General features: G+C 36.8%; 4 protein-coding genes across 7 annotated transcripts; all 4 read right to left on the bottom strand.

Moving 5' to 3' along the window:
• Positions 1-1,261: 1,261 nt before the first annotated feature.
• LOC18032925 (probable xyloglucan galactosyltransferase GT17) lies at positions 1,262-3,356 on the bottom strand. The gene has a single exon (XM_006422137.2). The coding sequence runs from the start codon at positions 2,898-2,900 to the stop codon at positions 1,485-1,487; it is 1,416 nt and encodes a 471-aa protein (XP_006422200.1). The 5' UTR covers positions 2,901-3,356; the 3' UTR covers positions 1,262-1,484.
• Positions 3,357-6,088: 2,732 nt separating this feature from the next.
• LOC18032749 (probable xyloglucan galactosyltransferase GT17) lies at positions 6,089-7,558 on the bottom strand. The gene has a single exon (XM_006422138.2). It carries the CDS (start codon positions 7,497-7,499, stop codon positions 6,099-6,101), a length of 1,401 nt encoding a protein of 466 aa, XP_006422201.1. The 5' UTR covers positions 7,500-7,558; the 3' UTR covers positions 6,089-6,098.
• A 664-nt stretch (positions 7,559-8,222) lies between these two features.
• On the bottom strand, positions 8,223-12,731 carry LOC18033246 (post-GPI attachment to proteins factor 3). 4 transcript variants are annotated; one of them, XM_006422143.2, is made up of 7 exons: positions 12,645-12,731; positions 12,282-12,376; positions 11,106-11,367; positions 10,805-11,001; positions 9,607-9,794; positions 8,969-9,246; positions 8,223-8,585 (listed from the first exon to the last, which is right to left on the bottom strand). In XM_006422143.2, exons 1-7 carry the CDS (start codon positions 12,648-12,650, stop codon positions 8,574-8,576), a joined length of 1,038 nt encoding a protein of 345 aa, XP_006422206.1. In that variant the 5' UTR covers positions 12,651-12,731; the 3' UTR covers positions 8,223-8,573. The 4 variants fall into 4 exon arrangements, with proteins under 4 accessions (XP_006422206.1, XP_006422205.1, XP_024045545.1 ...); XM_006422142.2 differs by having other exon boundaries at positions 8,948-9,246; XM_024189777.1 differs by lacking the exons at positions 12,282-12,376; positions 12,645-12,731 and adding an exon at positions 11,631-11,940.
• A 1,494-nt stretch (positions 12,732-14,225) lies between these two features.
• LOC18032929 (transcription factor JUNGBRUNNEN 1) lies at positions 14,226-16,078 on the bottom strand. The gene is made up of 3 exons (XM_024184976.1): positions 15,871-16,078; positions 14,852-15,162; positions 14,226-14,699 (listed from the first exon to the last, which is right to left on the bottom strand). The coding sequence occupies exons 1-3, from the start codon at positions 16,076-16,078 to the stop codon at positions 14,271-14,273; spliced, it is 948 nt and encodes a 315-aa protein (XP_024040744.1). The 3' UTR covers positions 14,226-14,270.
• Positions 16,079-17,835: the final 1,757 nt, after the last annotated feature.

The raw sequence follows: 17,835 nt of genomic DNA on the forward strand, positions 1-17,835 counted from the left end.
ATTTTTTAATTTTTTAATTTTAATTTTTTATAAGAACTTTAAGAAAATATCAATAATTTAAAAAGTGTAAAATAGCTAATAATTTTGGTTTTTTTATAGTTATTTTCGTTTATAAACTATTGTTAAGGGTAATATTGTCTTTGCACGGTCAACTAACGGTCAATGTTAAACTTAACTGACGGTAGGGGGTTTTTTACAAATAAATCAATTCTCGCCATCTACTTGCAACAAGCCCAAACCTCAGGGGAGGATTTTAAAAATTACCCTTTCACAAACACGCTAGTGGGTGGCCACTGCTCATGAACTTTGGTTCGTTGACTGAATTATGCCTCCGTCTCCTGCACTTTTTTCAACCTCATTTTTTTTTGTTTATTGATTATTACACTGATTAGTTTCCATAAAAAGAAAAATTTCTTCTAAATTATCTCAAATTCTGACAAGATCCCAAGCCACTTTCTTTTGAACCATTATTTTCGTTAAAACATTTAATAATTTAATTTTTTTTTAAAATAAGATAAAATTATTATAAGATTATAATAGAGAATATCTAAAATTTTTATTTAATATTACAAAGGTCCTACAGTGATTAACTAGGGACATATTTCACAACACGAAAATATATTTCTACAACTGTTTTATAACTCTATTTAAAATACTATCAACAGAGAGACAGAGATAATGTTTAATTCAAAAGAGATTAGTTTTCATTTTCCCATATATAAAAATAGAGGAGTTGCAGGTGAGATTAAAAAAAAAAGTTATGAGAGACTTAAAGAGCTGTTGTGCTAAGGATAGTTTAGTCATATAAATTTGTTTTCGTCTATCTAATATAATTTCCTTTCAAAATCTAGTGCGGCATTAAGTATTTCTCATCGCGATTTTTGCTAATTTTTTATGCGATTGTTTCCAACAATATTAAAAGATTATTATAACACCAACAAAGTGTTGGTTCCACTGGTAATGGAGCCCCCTTAAGTGACTTGATTGAGTTTGCTCCCCAATTCGAATCACAGAAAAATCGTTTTTGTTGGGAGAACCTGTGTCTCTCGGTTCGAGTGAAAACTTCTAGTCTAGGTTGTGGTACGGACTTAAAGGTATCTCCTATAATTGAGACCCTCCCCAAGATACCTTGTAGTAAAAAAAAAAAATCATTATAACGTGTCAGTCAACCTTACATAGTATTTTATTATACTCGTTGGGGACATATTTAATAGAAAAATATAAATTATTTCCTCGGATATTTGTTATGGACAATACGTTGGCACTTGGAACGCAGGCTTTTTATATTATATAAACTGAAGTGACTCCCCCAAGAAATAAACATGGCATAAGCCCCACAAACGCCATCTATACCGTCATACAAACTAACTAGATGCCTCGTTATATATCATACGGATTTTATTGGGTGAGTGGTCCGCACATTTACAATATGGTCCACTCTTACCCTACGTTATGTGAAATAGCTATCTACCGACATTAATTAATTACAGTACTAATCCTCTACCCAAAATTGACCGCACATGATTTGCTATTGCGGCGAGTGCAACATCAACAGCATCTTCAAACTCACCGTCGTCACTCGCATTCGGATGCTTGTACGTTACTCTCGGAATCAAGTCAATCACTTTGTTCCTCATCTTCTCCACTCGCTTCGTCGGTATCTTCATCAGCTCATCTTCGATCCTCTTCCTCCTCGCATTATTCCCCTCCTCGCCGTTAATATAAACGGAATATTCCTCCGCATCCTGAGGTAAGTACCACGCGTACTGGGTGTACGCCGTGTGCTGCGAGAAGAACACCGGAATGCAGCCCGCCAGCACCGAGTCGAACGTTGACCGCCGAGTGAATGAATCGCCCGGCGCTTGCAAACAGAACTGAGACTTGCTCATGACTCCAAGTATTTCACTCGGTGAATAACACTTATTGCTTGCTCCCGATCTGTTACTGCATGTCAGGAGTTTGCACCGAGTTGACTGACCGCATTGCTTTATCAACTCGTCTCGAATCGCTGCTTTTTCTAAGCCCTTCCTCGGAGCTCCTATAAAAGTGAAAAGGTTGGGCCGCTTGGAGAGTCTCATTTTCTGCTGCCAAGTCAGCATCTGGGATGACGTGGAAGGGTGGAAGTAAGAAGGATAAGGGATGCCGTGCTGGTTCGATCCCCTCCAGGGGTTTCTCTCGACGGTCAGCACCGACACGTTCTGGACACGCGGCAGGTTGAGGAGAGTGTTCGCTCCGAAGTCGGGCCCACTCGCTGTCCTCATGAAATCCCATGCGGTTCTCCCCAGCACAACAAAATGATCCTTACCTTTAGCCCGCTGCCACCACGGCTGTGATTTGAGGAACTCGCTGAATCTAACGGCTAAGTCATCGCGAGCCGTCAGATTAGTCTCCCGGAAATTACTGGAGGCGTAGAGGCCGCCGTAGAAGGGTACGTAGAAGAGGGTGGCACGTGACGGGTCCCACGTGCGAAGCGGGTGATTTTCTAAACGTGCATGGAAAATCATCTCGGCTATGAACTGGTGAGTGGCAAACCAGCAGCCGGGGCTAACGGCGCTGATGTGCTCAAGCGGCTGGCCGAGGCCGTGATTTGCTACGTGGGGACACATGTCGGTGTAGACATTTAAGTGGTGGCAGTTTTTGACGAGGCCGAGGTTGAATTCTGGAGGCAAGTCGTAAATGTAAACGGAGAAAGGTTGTCGGCGTACGTGATTGTTGATGTTATGGTTACCGATGAGATTATGGGTTCGGTGGTGACTAATGTGTTTAGGGTTAGTGGGTGGGAGCCAGTAGAAGAGGAAGAAAAACCATGCAGTTAAAAAGATGATGAAGAAGAAGGAGGATTTAAAGGAGGAGTTGTTGATGACGAAAATTGGGAGCTGCGATTGCTTTTTGGAAAGCATGATTCAAGAGCAGAAGAAAATGGCGATGAAACTGAAGAAAAAGGAGCACAAGAGGAAGAAGTTAATGCGGGAAGAAAGGGGGAAACTAAGGTTAGGTGGGCAAGTGGGGACTGGGGACGGCATAAAATAAGACAAAGACAGAAGGGGTGCATTCCGGCTTAGATGTCTCGCCGCACATGTGATTGAGATACGTGGCATCATGTAATAGAAGGACTACAGAGAATTTTTAAAAATGGTGACGACGATGAATCGGTTCAAGTTGAACTGAACACACCATCAAATATTATGTGAAAAATGAAAGGGAGTACTATTGACACTGTCATGCACGTAAATGTATATGCCAGCAAATTTCGGGGAATAAAAAAATGTGTATATGCCAGCCACAGCCAGCACATGCACGCTAGTCCTTTTTGGTAATTCTATTTTGTATAAACATAAATTGCCCCTAAACACCACAAACATATTAAAAAAATTGGACGGAATATTGACACTAACGTTCGTGCAAATGTCCATGCCAGCACATGCATGCAAGGACTGTGGGACAGATTATTTTATTATTTGTATGGTTATTGTCTGTACGTAATGGCGACATTTTATTTTTATTATTGGTGACTTTAAAACTTTCAAATTTTATCTGTAAAACTTTCAAATTTCATTGGTGACTTTAAAAAAGTTCGGTTCCTAATTTCTAACTTACGACACAATTAACATGTATCTCCCATTTTAGAGCTAAAAAGAGTCAACTTTACTAGATTTAAGGCTTTTGAAATTTTATATTATGTTAGAGAAGTTTAGTATTATGAATTTATTTTTTTATATATAATTTGAGCTATTTTATTGTTATATTGTGTGGCACTAAGTACTTCTCATTGCTATTTTTGTTAACTTTTTAAGTGATTCTTTTAACCCGAAAAAAAAAAAAAAAAGGAATCACACTAACGCGTCTGTCAACATTAAATAGCGTTACTACAATTTTAATTTCGTTTACCGGATAAGTGGCCAAGAGCAAATAATACAAAAAGAACATAACAGCACATTCAGCTATAGCAAATTCATCGACATTAGGATCAATATACACAACTGAAATATATAGTAGCCTAATCAGTTGAGCCATTATTCACCCACTGATGTACAGAAGGATGATTTTGAGCACCACCAGAAGAAATTCCTAAGCTCTTTTACAACAACCTCGCTCCACCATCGTAATTGGTTCTTTCGATTGACACAATGATGTCCTGTCCTCGCAAATTTCTGAATCTGAATTTAGAGGACTTTAGATCCAGAAAACAACTCACCACAGCACACAAAAACACAAGAATCCAATAAAGCCACTACGGACCATGGTCGTCTAAGTGGAAGAAAAGCACCACAGACCGGAGGTTGAGTGGAAGAAAAGTCACTGCAGACCTGAGGCTGCGTGGAAGATTTGCTTTTGCATGGAGAGAAAGATAAGAAATGATAAAAAAAGAAGGAAAAAAATAATCCAAAGAAACCTCCTCCATAGTGGAGAGAATAGGAGACGAGGTTGGTTGCGACGAGTTTCAGAGGAAGATGATACTACTTACAAGTTAGGGGTATATTTCAATAGAAAAATACAAATTATGTCCTCGGATATTTGTCTGGACTGTCGGTTGGATTTACCAATAAAGAATTCATGGTGCCTTTTTTTTTTTGTTGGAATCGTATGGGCAAAAAAATCAGAATGGAGTGAAATCAGATTCATGGAGTATAATCATAATTAGGAATTTAAATTAGAATAAGTTATTTATTTTAACCGTGGAAATCAAAATTGTAATGGTCTATATTCTTATTGATTTATTTATTTTATCTTGTAGTCGAAATGAAATGTTTCAAATTATTAAAATGTCCTTAGTCACAATTATATACTTGTTTACTAAGAAAATAAAGAGAAAATATTTTTACTATAAATTTTATTATTATTATTATTATTATTATTATTATTATTATTATTATCATTATTATAAAATAATAATATAATATATAATATAATATAATATGACAATTATTACTATTATTATAAATCTTTAGTAAAAATAATAATTGTTTTTGTTATTTTATTTACAAATATTATTAGGGGTAAAAAGAAGAACTTTTATTTTATTTAAGAGTAAAAATATTAGATCATTCCTATACTCATTCTCTATTTTCATTTCCATCTTTGCATATGAAATTCTCATTTCTCATTCTTAAATTTGTGAGCCCCACCTACAAAATTATTCCCATTCCGTGATATTTTTGGTAAATAAATACTTTCTCATTCCCTAATTCAAGAAATAAACAAACCATCAATATCATGGATAATAGGATGGATCTTGGAGCTAGCATCTATAAAAATTAAAGTGAAAGCTAGAAGAAATAAGTCAAATAACAATACATAAGCCCGCACACTGTATATATATATATATATTATGAATTATGATTTAATGCGCATTATATCTTATGGTATGCGACGGGATATGTCATGATCTCATTGGTGGGATGTATTGTGGACCCTATAACCCCACAAATGAGGTCATGAAACACGATTCCGTCACACAACATAAGATACTCGACAACACACATTAGATCAACCCTTTATATACTATGATACAAACTAGCTACCTTCTTATACATTGTGTGTGTATAAATAAATAACAATCAAGTACATATTAATCGCAGTACTACCTCTTTACTAGGGTGGGCAAAAAAGCATGAGTCGGTCTAGCCCAAGGCCTAGATAAGGGCTCAAGAAAAAAGCCCCACAACTTTTAAAAAAATAAATGTATAAATTAGAATAATATGATTAAAATAAAAAAATAAACTTATATTTTTAATTTATAAATCAATGATGATTCAAAAAAACTAAAATTATAATACTAAGCTCTCTCTTATACGTTAATTAATTAACAGTGCTTAAATTAGAGAATCTAGTATTAAAAAAAATGAATTTTTAAACTTTTATTTACTTTATTGATTATTTTACTTTGAAATATTCATTTTCTTAAATTTATATATGATTATAACAGATTATTGATTATTAATTCATTTCACATTTACAATAATTAAAAAAAATTTAAAAAATAAATAAAAGTACAAGCCCACAATAAACCCAACCCAAACCCAATCCTCATAATTATCTTAAAGTAGACTTGGACCTAGGCTTAAAAAAACCTGACCCAAGCCCGTTTGTTTCCATCCCTACTCTTTACTTAATACTGACTGCACATGATTTGCCAATGCGGCTACTGCAACATCAACAGCATCCTCAAACTCGCCATCGTCACTCGCATTCGGATGCTTGTACGTAACTCTCGGAATCAAGTCAATCACCTTTTTCCTCATCCTCTCCACTCGCTCCCTCGGTATCTTCATCAGCTCATCTTCAATCCTCCTCGTCGCATTCCCGTTCTCGCCGTTAATGTAAACGGAATATTCCTCCGCATCCTGAGGTAAATACCACATGTACTGCGTGTACGCTGTGTGCCGCGAAAAGAACACCGGAATGCAGCCAGCCAGCACCGAGTCAAACGTTGACCTCCGCGTGAATGAATCGCCCGGCGCTTGTAGACAGAACTGAGACTTGCTCATAACTCCAAGTATTTCACTTGGTGAGGAACACTTATTGCTTGCTCCTGATCCGTATCTGCATGTTAAGAGTTTGCACCGAATTGACTCACCGCATTGCTTTATCAACTCGTATCGAATAGCTGCTCTTTGTGAACCCTTCCTCGGAGCTCCTACAAAAGAGAAAAGGTGGGGCCGTTTGGAGAGTCTCATGCTATGCTGCCACGTCAGCACCTGGGATGAGGTGCACGGGTGGAAGTAAGAAGGGTAAGGGATGCCGTGTTGGTTCGTTCTCCAGGGGTTTCTCTCGATAGCCAGCACGGACAGGTTCTGCACACGTGGCAAGTTGAGGAGAGTGCTCGCTCCGTAGTCGGGCCCACTCTTTGTCCTCATGAAATCCCATGCAGTTCTTCCCAGCACAACGAAATGATCCTTCCCGTTATTCCGCTGCCACCACGGCTGCGATTCGAGGAACTCGCTGAATCTAACGGCCAACTCATCGCGAGCCGTCAGATTAGTCTCCCGGAACTTACTGGACGCGTGGAGGCCGCCGTAGAAGGGGACATAAAAGAGAGTGGCTCGGGAGGGATCCCACGTGCGAAGCGGGTGATTTTCTAAACGTGCATGGAAAATCATCGCGGCAGTGAACTGGTTAGTGGCAAACCAGCAAGCGGGGCTAACGGCATTAACGTGTTGAAGCGGCTGGCCGAGGCCGTGATTTGCCACGTGGGGACACATGTCCCTGTGCATATTTAAGTGGTGGCAGTTTTTGACGAGGCCGAGGTTGAATTCAGAAGGCATGTCGTAAATGTAAACCGAGAAAGGTTGTCGGTATACGTGACTGTTGATGATATGGTTGCTGATGAGATGATAGGCTCTGTGAAGATTAATGTGTATAGGGTTAGTGGGTGGGAGCCAGAAGAAGAGGAGAAGAAACCATGCAGTTAAAAAGATAATGATGAAGAAGAGGGAGGATTTGAAGGGGGAGTTGCTGGTGATGAAAATTGGCAGCTGTGTTTGCTTTTTGGAAAGCATGGTTCAAGAACAGAAGAAACTGAAGAAAAGGAAGCAACAAGAGGAAGAAAGTTAATGCAGCAAGCAAGAAGGGAAAAATTAAGATTTGGTGGGAAGGTGGGGACAGGTTAAATAAGAAAGACGCTAAGACAGACGCGAAAGTGTTGCCGGCTGGCTTAGGTGTTTTTATGGACATGTGGTTAAGATACGTGGCATGATGTAATAGAAAGACTAATGAGAATCACAATCGGCAATGACATGATCGGTTGAAGTTGAACCATCAAATGTTTTGTGAAAAATGAATGGAATCATGATGTTGTTGTCATGCTAGCGCATGCATGTTAGTCCTTTTTGGTATTTTTATTTTTATAAACATAAATTTCAACCCTAAACACCACGAAAATGTTTTTTTTTTTTAAAAAAATGAATGGAATACTGATATTGACACGCACGCAAATGTATGTGCTAGTACACACATGCAAGTTTCTTTCTTAACACAAATTTTATACGCTAAATAATGACGGATGGCACAAAGTGTAGCTCAATTTGTTTGACTATTGCAGTGCAAGTCAAGAGGTATCGCGGGTTTAACTAAAAAAAGATACTTTAATTATAAAACTTTACGACTTAAATTGCAAGATTAAAACCCATTTTACCATAAACCGAAAAGATGACAGCCTTTCCAATGAGCTTAAGACTGCGATTAGCAAACCCATGTTACCATAGACCAAAAAGATGACAGCCTTTCCAATGAGCTGGGGCCTGCAATTAGCTTAGCGTTTTATTTTTTTATTTTTTTTGGGGTTAATTGAAATTTCTGTTGTTTCTTTTGGCTAGAGCACAAGTGTACAGAAATCATATTTGTTTACAATAAGCTGCTCTGTCTTCTCAAGTAAGGTAAGAAGTTCGAAACTCAGCTTCATCTCTTATCAAACGTCAACTGTTGGTAAGGGGCCATTGTCACCGGCTTCTAGAAGGGCCAGCTCACCTCCTAAAACCATCACACCGGCAACTTTTAGCAAGAGAGATGTCAAGCGACAGACGTAGATTGCCCAGATGGGAAGCATAACTGAGCCATTGCCGCGGCACTGGCTTTTATGGCCTACCCTGCAAAAAATTTCAGGATTTTGTTAGATTAAACAAAATCAAGAAAACAAAGTTTTGAAGCAAATTTGCAAGCAGACATGCAGGCAAACATGCCATGAATCCATTAGTATGTGAGAACATAGAAGAACCAAGTCAAACAATTCAATATAAAGGATAAAGCTAGAATTCAAGTTGCATTTACAAAGGAATCAAATCAGTTTCCTGACATTTTTTTTAATCACTACCTCATCTCTGCCTACTAATTGTCTTTCAGCCGAATGAAAATTCAAACTAAGCAAATTCAAGAAGGAAAGGAAAAAATGATGTAATTCTTGTAGTTTGTACTCTGGTAAGAGCACAAGAAGACCACAATAATGGTTTACATTTTCAGTAAGCTACTTTGCCTTCTTAAGCATGTTAGCAGTTTGGAACTCAGCGTCATCCCTGATAAAACTCCACCAAATGTAGGTAAGAGGTATAGTCGTCGCATGCCAGATAGCATGGGCATCCAGGAAACCATAATATGGGGGGAAATCATAGATTTCTAGCAGCATTGCAAGGGCACCTCCGAACACCACCACCCACAACTTCCAGCGAGAAGGATGCCGAGTGATACCAGCCCAAGTTGCCCAGATGAGAAGCTGAGCCACTGCCATGACAACACAAACTTTCATGTTCCATCCTGTAAAATGTCAAGGATCTTGTCAGATATGCATTGCGAACATGATGTGACTAAATGTTGCAATCAAAATGGTTTTGGAAAAAAAAAAAGGAATAGAAAAGAAAAGCAAATGACTTTTATGGTGTCTCTATGTGATATAGGTAACTGCTAAAGCAATAGCACTACTTCATACAGCATATTTATACCATAGTAAACAAAACAGGCAAGGGTTGTGCTTGTACAAACTGACCATTATGTGGTTACGACAACCTTAGCTCTATGAGACCTGGGGTAATGACGTGATGTATCTACCAAGATATAGGCTAATGATTGGCTTAAGCATCAATCAGAAATGAAGATATAGACAGAGAGGTCTGATACCATAATCTAGTTTATAGAAATTGAGGTACAATATATGGGTTGTCACAAAAGCGAGCAGTGGAGCAGCAACCATGACTCTAGCAGCCTCATCTCTCACGTTGAAACTTCTTAGTATCGCCAGAATGAGCGAGAACCCAAGTAATGCCACAGCAGATGAGTAGTCAAACTTCTCTGTCAAGTCCACATCTCTGCATTCCAATTAGGCATCACTATAATAGTTAGGAAATATACTAGAAGATGAACTTCCTCCAAATACATATAGGAAAACAAAGAATAAAAGGAAAATGAAATTTCTGTACAGATTTTGGGCAGCAGCATAGGCCCTAGTATAGTGGTGAGAGTTTTGGGTTCCCAAGTACTAGGTGGGGGTTTGAGTCATGAAGGAATTGAATATATTAAAAATTCCCAAGCTTACATACTCACAAGGTGTTCACCTGCCGAATACCTTATTTTAATATGACCAACTCTGATTTTCCACATAACATGATATCGTCTACTTCAACACAGTCTATATTTTTCTTACTGGGTTTTAACCTCAAAGGTCTCATACTTGTAACTTGTTGGGTAGATCTACAGATGGTTCTTCAGTGACCATCACTAACCAAATAGTGTGGAGCTTTGACACCACATTTTAACTCACCTCACATCAATTATCTTTGACTTTTCTGCATCAGGAGTTGTAGATCTTGAGTATAAACCCCTCAGAACCATATGTCAATGGTTTAACAGCCGCCCAACATCGTGAGGTAGATTCAACTATAACATCAATTTTAATGATCTATTATTCCAAGATATTCTTTAAGCTTTATCTTCTCATTAAATAAGTTAAAGGACAAAAACAGCACATTAAATAAACCCAAGTACCAATGACAACAAAGAACTCCTACTCTTGGCAATTTTAATGTGGTTATCTAGTCTGCACCAACCCAAATACCACGTGACAGTTTTACACTCTCAGCTGGAACTGGGTGAGATACCAGACAGGTAGGTTAAGGACCAAAAAAAATTGAACACCCTATTAATTTATCTGTTGTGCAATAAGCCAACCAAAGCAATCTTGCCCAGCACGATTGAGTGGTAAAACTGGCCTCTGTACTAAGCCTTCAAACTTTCTACAAATACAGATGGGCACATGAAGCTGACATACAGCAGTCAATAGAATCTGTCACGCAAAACTGCAACGTAGTAAAAAGCTTACCTACTGTGGAAAACTGCACTCCAGAACCAGGAATTCATTGACAAGAACCCATAGATATGCCACAAAGGGGAAAATTCATAGTATGCCTTCTTCGTTTGTTTTAGAGGCAACTTGTAGTACAGAAGGATGAAAAATGACAGCCAACCATGGAAATGCATTGCAAGGTTGAGAACGGAGAAAGCCACAGAAGCAGGCTCCTGAGTAAACAAGTAACAAGCCGAGATACTTCAACCATACTGAATTTGTAAGAAAGCTCCAAAAGTAAGTTTTCAATGAAGTAAAAAGCTGGTAAATAGCAAACCTGTATTCCGTATACACGAATGAAGGGCCATTTACCATGATATTTAACAGGTCCATGACCAAGTGCATCTCTCTTTATCTCTCTGTCAACCATACAATTGTAACGGCAATCACTTAGACAATCCCATTTCTTCCACTGCAAGTAAAGAGGTTCTTGCATGTACCATGGACCATTGATGGAGGCACCATCAGAAGAAAATTTGCAGTGTGGGAAACACTTCTGCCCAACACATCCAGTTTCTTCACATTGTTTAACGCACGCCCTGAAATTCAAACATGTCACAATTAAAGTTCTGAAATTCTGCCACAATATGAAATTATCCTCGTACCAGAATCTCAAAGATCGAATTATAAGAGAATCCGGCAACTGTTATCCATATCAAGAAAGAGCATAAAACAACAGAATCCATAAGAAATGCACATACTAGAGTCACTTGAAAAAAATTACTTGTAAAGACACCATTACAACGTTCTGATATTAGACATAAGAACAAGCATATACATTTAATTAAGCACAGAAACGAACCAGAATTGATGAAACCAAGAGTTAACGTAGAAGTATTTGCCCAACCATGGCTTGCTTTCAGAGAAACTGCACTGGGGCATAGCCCTCAGAACAAGTATGCAAAAACAAGAAGTGTACATTACCATGTGTTAAGCATCTCCATCACCAACCACAGTAATTTAATTACAAGACAAAGCACCTAGATATGTATTCGTTCTCACTCTGTCTCTCTAAAAGAAGACTGCACCAAAAACTCAAAACTACAAAGCCTTCTCAGAATACCTGTATAATAAACAGGATTCAAAGTGTAGCAATTATATCTACAAAGCATCTACATTCACTACAGCTTCCACTGAATTAGAGGCAAAGCAAATCTAGAATGTCATGAATACATAAAGTTTTCACTTTTCCACTGATTCATCTCTTTTATTGATCCCTATAGTCCATTTTTTTAGACTTAATTCATCTACACAAGGCAATAAGGGAACTATACAAAGAGAAAAGTGAAGCACAAAAATTCTAGAAATTGAAAATGAGCGAACTCAGAGTCACAAGCACAAAAACGTCAAATGAAATTTCAGTACACGAGTCACAGTAATTCATTTCCTAATTAAAGCTACAACACTATAAAACATTACATGAATAAAATTACAAGAAAATCAACAACTTTACCTGTAAAGAGGATCAGCATCGCCAGCACTGGCATCCAAAACGCCAAGAAGACATGAAAGCACCACAAACAAAGCAACCCAATTTCGAGTCGCCATCTGATTAGCAAGATAACACAAAAGCTTGAAACTTTGAACGAAAAAGATTGAACTTTGGACTTGATAATTAACAAGTAAAATAACTAAAGTTTACCCACTTCGTATAATGAACAGGGCAATGCTAGATATAGTTCAGCTATGCGTTCAATAAAGTAATATGAGAGATTGTTGGATCTTGAGTGAGTAAAATTGCGGTTAAGAGAAGATTAAAATTGAATGATTGATTAATTCAATGTGATTAAAGATGATAAAGAACAGATGATATTACATGCATTAACTTTCAGCTTTTGGCCAATCAAATCTCCCAGCTACAAGCTCAAGCAATGGCGGAGAGAGAATTTTTTTTTTTTTAATATTTCAATTTTTTCTTTTGTACCTTTTTAGATAGTCATCGTTGATATATTTAAAAGAGTGCACATCTCGTAATCTTTTCAATTTTTGATGCTTGGTACATGGAATGACTAATATACCCTCGAAAATGTTTATAATGCCGTTCGTAACCCAAAACGTGGAAGATATGTCTCTCAAAATGTAAACTTCAGTTCAATCCTCAGCAACTGTCAACATGTTAAGAGATGAAATGTGGCCAATAACACGACACATTCACTCAACAGAAAACAAATAATCGTTCATTTGAGTTTATTGAAGAGTTTCAAATTTTGCTTTTAACTTTGTTACCTATTGATACCAGCTCTGCATTGTTCACGGCAAAGAAATGTCAATCCCACCAACTGAGTGTTATTTTATGGGTGCTTAACTAACTAACTTTTATGCTAAATACATAACATGAAAAAACTAAATAACATGAAAAAAAAAAAAAAACCTAAACTTTACCGTTCAATAGGGTGCACTTTGGTTGTACTGTCAAATCATGTTCCAAAAAACTCTAATCAAATCAACATAAAATCTAAATTCACTTTAAATTTCTATTTTTAATACAAGTTAAATGACTTATTTGATATAGCCAAATTCTAAATAAGATCTGATTAATTCTACTCGGAATGAGATGATGTAACTTTTAATCCACGTTCAATTTATAAAAATGAAATGACTAACTAATGTGAAGTATATTTAAATAGATAGATGGTTAATAAACATTAGTTAAGGAGCAAAACGGTTATAGAAAATATTGCAAATGCCCGATATCCAAAACAAGAGATATTCTAGGATATTACAACCAATTGATGTGTGCATGAGATGATGTAACTTTCAATCCACGATCAATTTATAAAAATGAAATGACTAACTAATGTGAAGTAATATTTAAATAGATGGATGGTTAATAAACATTAGTTAGCAGCAAAACATTTATAAAAAATATTGCAAATGTCCGGTATCCAAAACAAGAGAAATTCTAGAATACTTCTAATATATTACAACCAGTTGATGTATGCATGGTATGTGTAATTGAATTTAATATAATCATCACTTACATTATAATTATTCAAAATAAATACATACATATTATAACATAATTTGCTTGTTGTATGGATGGCGTGGTATCTCTGATGTATTCTACATTTTCTCCCTAAAACAATCTCAATAATAAAAGCATTTCAACTTAGTTTTATTTTATTTTTTTTCAAAAGAACTTACATATATGCCGTGTACATGTTAGCTTCCGAATTCGAAGTATAAAGTTCATCCTAACAAACATCATAATATTACAATCCTACGATAAACTTTAGCGCAAAAATTACATAATCACACGAGTTTATATACGGGATACCTAATAGAGGCGGACATCCACTCCCCCCCTTCAAACTCGAATGGAGCTAGTGACCAACAATAGGATAATGACCACAAAAATATAAATAGGAACCTAAAACAACGCATTAATCTGAGTCTATAAAATAATTTCTGTCGTTGTTATTGCAACTAGTCCCGTCCGGGTTTAAAAAGAAAAGTTTGGACATTCAAGTGCAAACTCTACAACCGACCTAAGTTCATCCCAATTCTCTTGAGTGAACAATTCATGAAAATCATTTCCATTTGCATGTGGGTGGCTTGAAGATGATGCCATGGATTCATAAGGATTACTGGGTATGTTGCCGCTCAACTGCTCTACACTACTAAACTGGCTTATCTCATTGATCTGATGGACGGCGGTGGGCTTCAGATTATCGGTATGACGATGAATCCCGGGATTTTCAAAACTGATGTAAGCTTCTTCCTGATTGTTAGATTCTGTACTGTATGTAATTGTAGCGCTTGGTAACTCCGTTACTGATGACTGACGTCTAGCCGATGATTGCTCCTTCCAATTTGTGTACTTTCTGGATGACACATTTCGCTTGAAAACTCTGCAGATGGTCCATACTTCCTGAAATCGCGTAAAGAAATGAACGTCTGAAATAGAGGTAATTAACACAAACTAGACTATGTAGTAAGGTCTTCACAAACATTTCATGATTATTCAACTTTTGAACACTCGATGGAGTTAACCCTGTTACAAAATTAAAACTTTCAACTTACCGCTTCCGGCAAGGTTGTTTTAGCATTGGTGACATTAGTGTTGCCGCTACGATCGTCAGAAGGAAGGCGAAACTCGTTCATCATCCAATCCGTTTTGGTTCCTTTTCCGGCGGTTCCACGGTAGTATACAAGCGTTTTCTTGAGTCCAATGCAGTCTTGGCCTTCTCCTCCGTCAGAATATACAGGCTTGTCGATGCCAGTTGCCTTCCAAAATCCAGACCCCGTCACTCTATTCGGTCTTACGCTGTTTCTGTATTTTCTCCCTCTTTTGCAAAAGAAGTATCCTTCGTTGTCAGGTGTAGAACTGATTTCTGCATTATGAGATAAAGAGAGCAAAATTAGATGATTACAAGAAATATCCTGGACAGTCTGATTGGAGTGCATGCACACACACACACATATATATATGCTCCGACACAAAATGAGTATATATAAATTTAAGATGGGGTTTCCCCAAGTAAATGAAAATTTCTTTATAAGTGTTAAACCTAATTAAGTTCTAGTAAGTGAAGGATATATATATAAATTTAAGATGGGGCTCCACCATGTAATTTCGGTTGATAATCTAATTATGCTGGTAAATGAGAGAGCATGAATCTTATAGTTCGTCGGACTTTCTTTGCAAGTGTGGCAAGAAAAATGAAAATCTGGAAGTTGGAATCACAAGAAAATGAAAAGAAGAAAGAAAAGAAGCTTTACTTAAACTTCAAATTGATGATCCACTGATCAGAACTTAATCATTGTAATTAAAGTTCATGTGAAAAACCGAAAGTTGCACTCAAGAACTTAAGCAAGCTTCTCCCCACTCCTTTTAAGGAATAAGACAAATAAGCTCTAAGTTAATATCAAATCAATTCTGAAAAACCCATTAATAGCTTCATTTGAAATGAGATTGATTGGAATTTAGAACACATTGGGGAAAAAGAAGAGTTGAACAAACACTTTTAAGCCTTTAAAAGCTCTTTTAAATTTGATCCCAAAAAGAAAAAAAAAAGACAAATTGAGTACGTAGTTCATACTTGGAAGATCCCAAGGATCATGCTTGTAAATATCAATCTGTTTGATCAATTCGATGCTGAGCGGTTTCTTGTCAACTTTTCTTCGAAGATAAAACCCAACAAGTTCTTCATCTGTTGGATGGAACCGAAACCCCGGAAGCTGACGATCATCAGCTTCATGATCATCCCTGTAACAATGATGATCAATCTTGATATTTTGGCCGTTCATCGTTATTATTGTCTCACTTAATTGTAACCCTTTTTTTTTTTGGTTCTGCAGTATATAAGACCATTAGCTTGCTTGAGCATGAAAGAAACATTAATTGCTTTTTATTAAGTCTTAGGAGAGTTGGTTGCTTTTGTCCAAGTCTAAGTCGTTCGTCTTGACTATGTAGCCATTAAAGGAAAAGACCATGTATGTATGAATTAAAAAGAGCCAAAAGGAATATTAGAAAAAGTCTTTACACATCATTTTATATATAATAAGTAATATTGATGAATTTTTAAATGGTCAAAAATATTTTCTATCGAAGCTACTTAATCTTTTATTTATTTTTACTATTTATTAAGCTAGGTGTTAAGGAAGCAATTAATTAACTTATTATAGTAGTACTTCAGTTTGTTTTTCTGTGTCCCTTGGATATATATACCCAAATTAAAAACTGTTTTTCAAGCTCCGCTCTCGTATGGAGTCACCACTTTGCCCAGCACTTTACCCCTTACAGGCCAACCCGGTGCGACCGGAGATTAGTCTAGGTTGTGGTACGGGCTTAAAGGTGCCTCCCACAGTTGAGGCCCACTCAGGACCACCTCGTGGTTCAGATAAAAAAAAAAAAACTAAACTTTACTGTTCAATAGGGTGCACTTTGGTTGTACTGTCAAATCCTGTTCCAAAAAACTCCAATCAAATCAACAAAAAATCTAAAGTCACTTTAAATTTCTATTTTTAATACAAGTTAAATGACTGAGCTGATATAGCCAAATTCTAAATAAGATCTGATTAATTCTACTCGGAATGAGATGATGTAACTTTGAAACCACGTTCAATTTATAAAAATGAAATGACTAACTAATGTGAAGTATAATTAAATAGATGGATGGTTAATAAACGTTAGTTAGGAGCAAAACAATTATAGAAAATATTGCAAATGCCCATTGCCCAATATCCAAAACAAGAGAAATTTTAGAATACTTCTGGTGTATTACAACTAATTGATGTGTGCATGATATGTGTAATAGAATTTAATATAACCATCACTTACATTATGATTTTTCAAAATAAATGCATACATATTATAGCATTATGTACTTGTTTTATGACTGGCGTTAGGGGTGGGCAAATTCGGATTCGGGTCAATCCGATCGGATTTCGGATTGTTCGGATTGGTAAAAACGTTATCCGAATACAATCCAAACTCAAAACCGATCTGAATCCGATCCGAATTTGGATTAATTCGGATTCAATTCGATAATACCATATTGAAATTGGATTCAAATTTTCTCAAATAAATCAAATGAATTCAGGTCACTTTCAAGTTGAAATACAAAATTAAAATCACAGAAATAAGAAAAATGCAGCATGCTAGCAAATGGGGAAAAGAAATGCAAAAAATGAAAGTCAAAATCTCAGCATCTCACAAGCTTTGGATCCGACTCCATTGGAAACCCATGCAATAAATAAAAAAATGCAGTGGCTGGGTTTGGACTTCAACTTTTGCTTGCGGCTTCAGCTGGTACCACAGTGAAATTGAAACATCATCTTGAGCCCGAACTAAAACCTCATCTTGAATCTAACCAAACGAAGCCAATGCCACTCTTACTTTCACCTTCTTTTCTGCTCTTTCCTTTTTTCAGGACAAAATCAAAACCCCACTGCTTCACATTCAATATACAAGCGTCATCATCAAGTTCTCCCGAGCAACTCGCTCTCAACAGCAAACTAGAATAAAAGACAAAGTCATTGTGAAATTGAAATCTCATCTTGAA

Source organism: Citrus clementina, unplaced genomic scaffold (genome assembly GCF_000493195.1).
Source record: "Citrus clementina cultivar Clemenules unplaced genomic scaffold, Citrus_clementina_v1.0 scaffold_9, whole genome shotgun sequence".
NCBI lineage: Eukaryota > Viridiplantae > Streptophyta > Magnoliopsida > Sapindales > Rutaceae > Citrus > Citrus x clementina.

Excerpts from the sequence above, each read along its gene's own strand:
- LOC18032925 (XM_006422137.2), bottom strand. The coding sequence starts at position 2,900 with ATGCTTTCCAAAAAGCAATCGCAGCTCCCAATTTTCGTCATCAACAAC.
- LOC18032749 (XM_006422138.2), bottom strand. The coding sequence starts at position 7,499 with ATGCTTTCCAAAAAGCAAACACAGCTGCCAATTTTCATCACCAGCAAC.
- LOC18033246 (XM_024189777.1), bottom strand. The coding sequence starts at position 11,755 with ATGGTAATGTACACTTCTTGTTTTTGCATACTTGTTCTGAGGGCTATG. Across the intron at positions 11,002-11,105 it reads TTCGTGTATACGGAATACAG|GAGCCTGCTTCTGTGGCTTT; the intron begins GTTTGCTATTTA and ends TTGTTTACTCAG. Across the intron at positions 9,247-9,606 it reads TTTCTATAAACTAGATTATG|GATGGAACATGAAAGTTTGT; the intron begins GTATCAGACCTC and ends GACATTTTACAG.
- LOC18032929 (XM_024184976.1), bottom strand. The coding sequence starts at position 16,078 with ATGAACGGCCAAAATATCAAGATTGATCATCATTGTTACAGGGATGAT. Across the intron at positions 15,163-15,870 it reads TGATCCTTGGGATCTTCCAA|AAATCAGTTCTACACCTGAC; the intron begins GTATGAACTACG and ends CTCATAATGCAG. Across the intron at positions 14,700-14,851 it reads AAACAACCTTGCCGGAAGCG|GAAGTATGGACCATCTGCAG; the intron begins GTAAGTTGAAAG and ends ACGCGATTTCAG.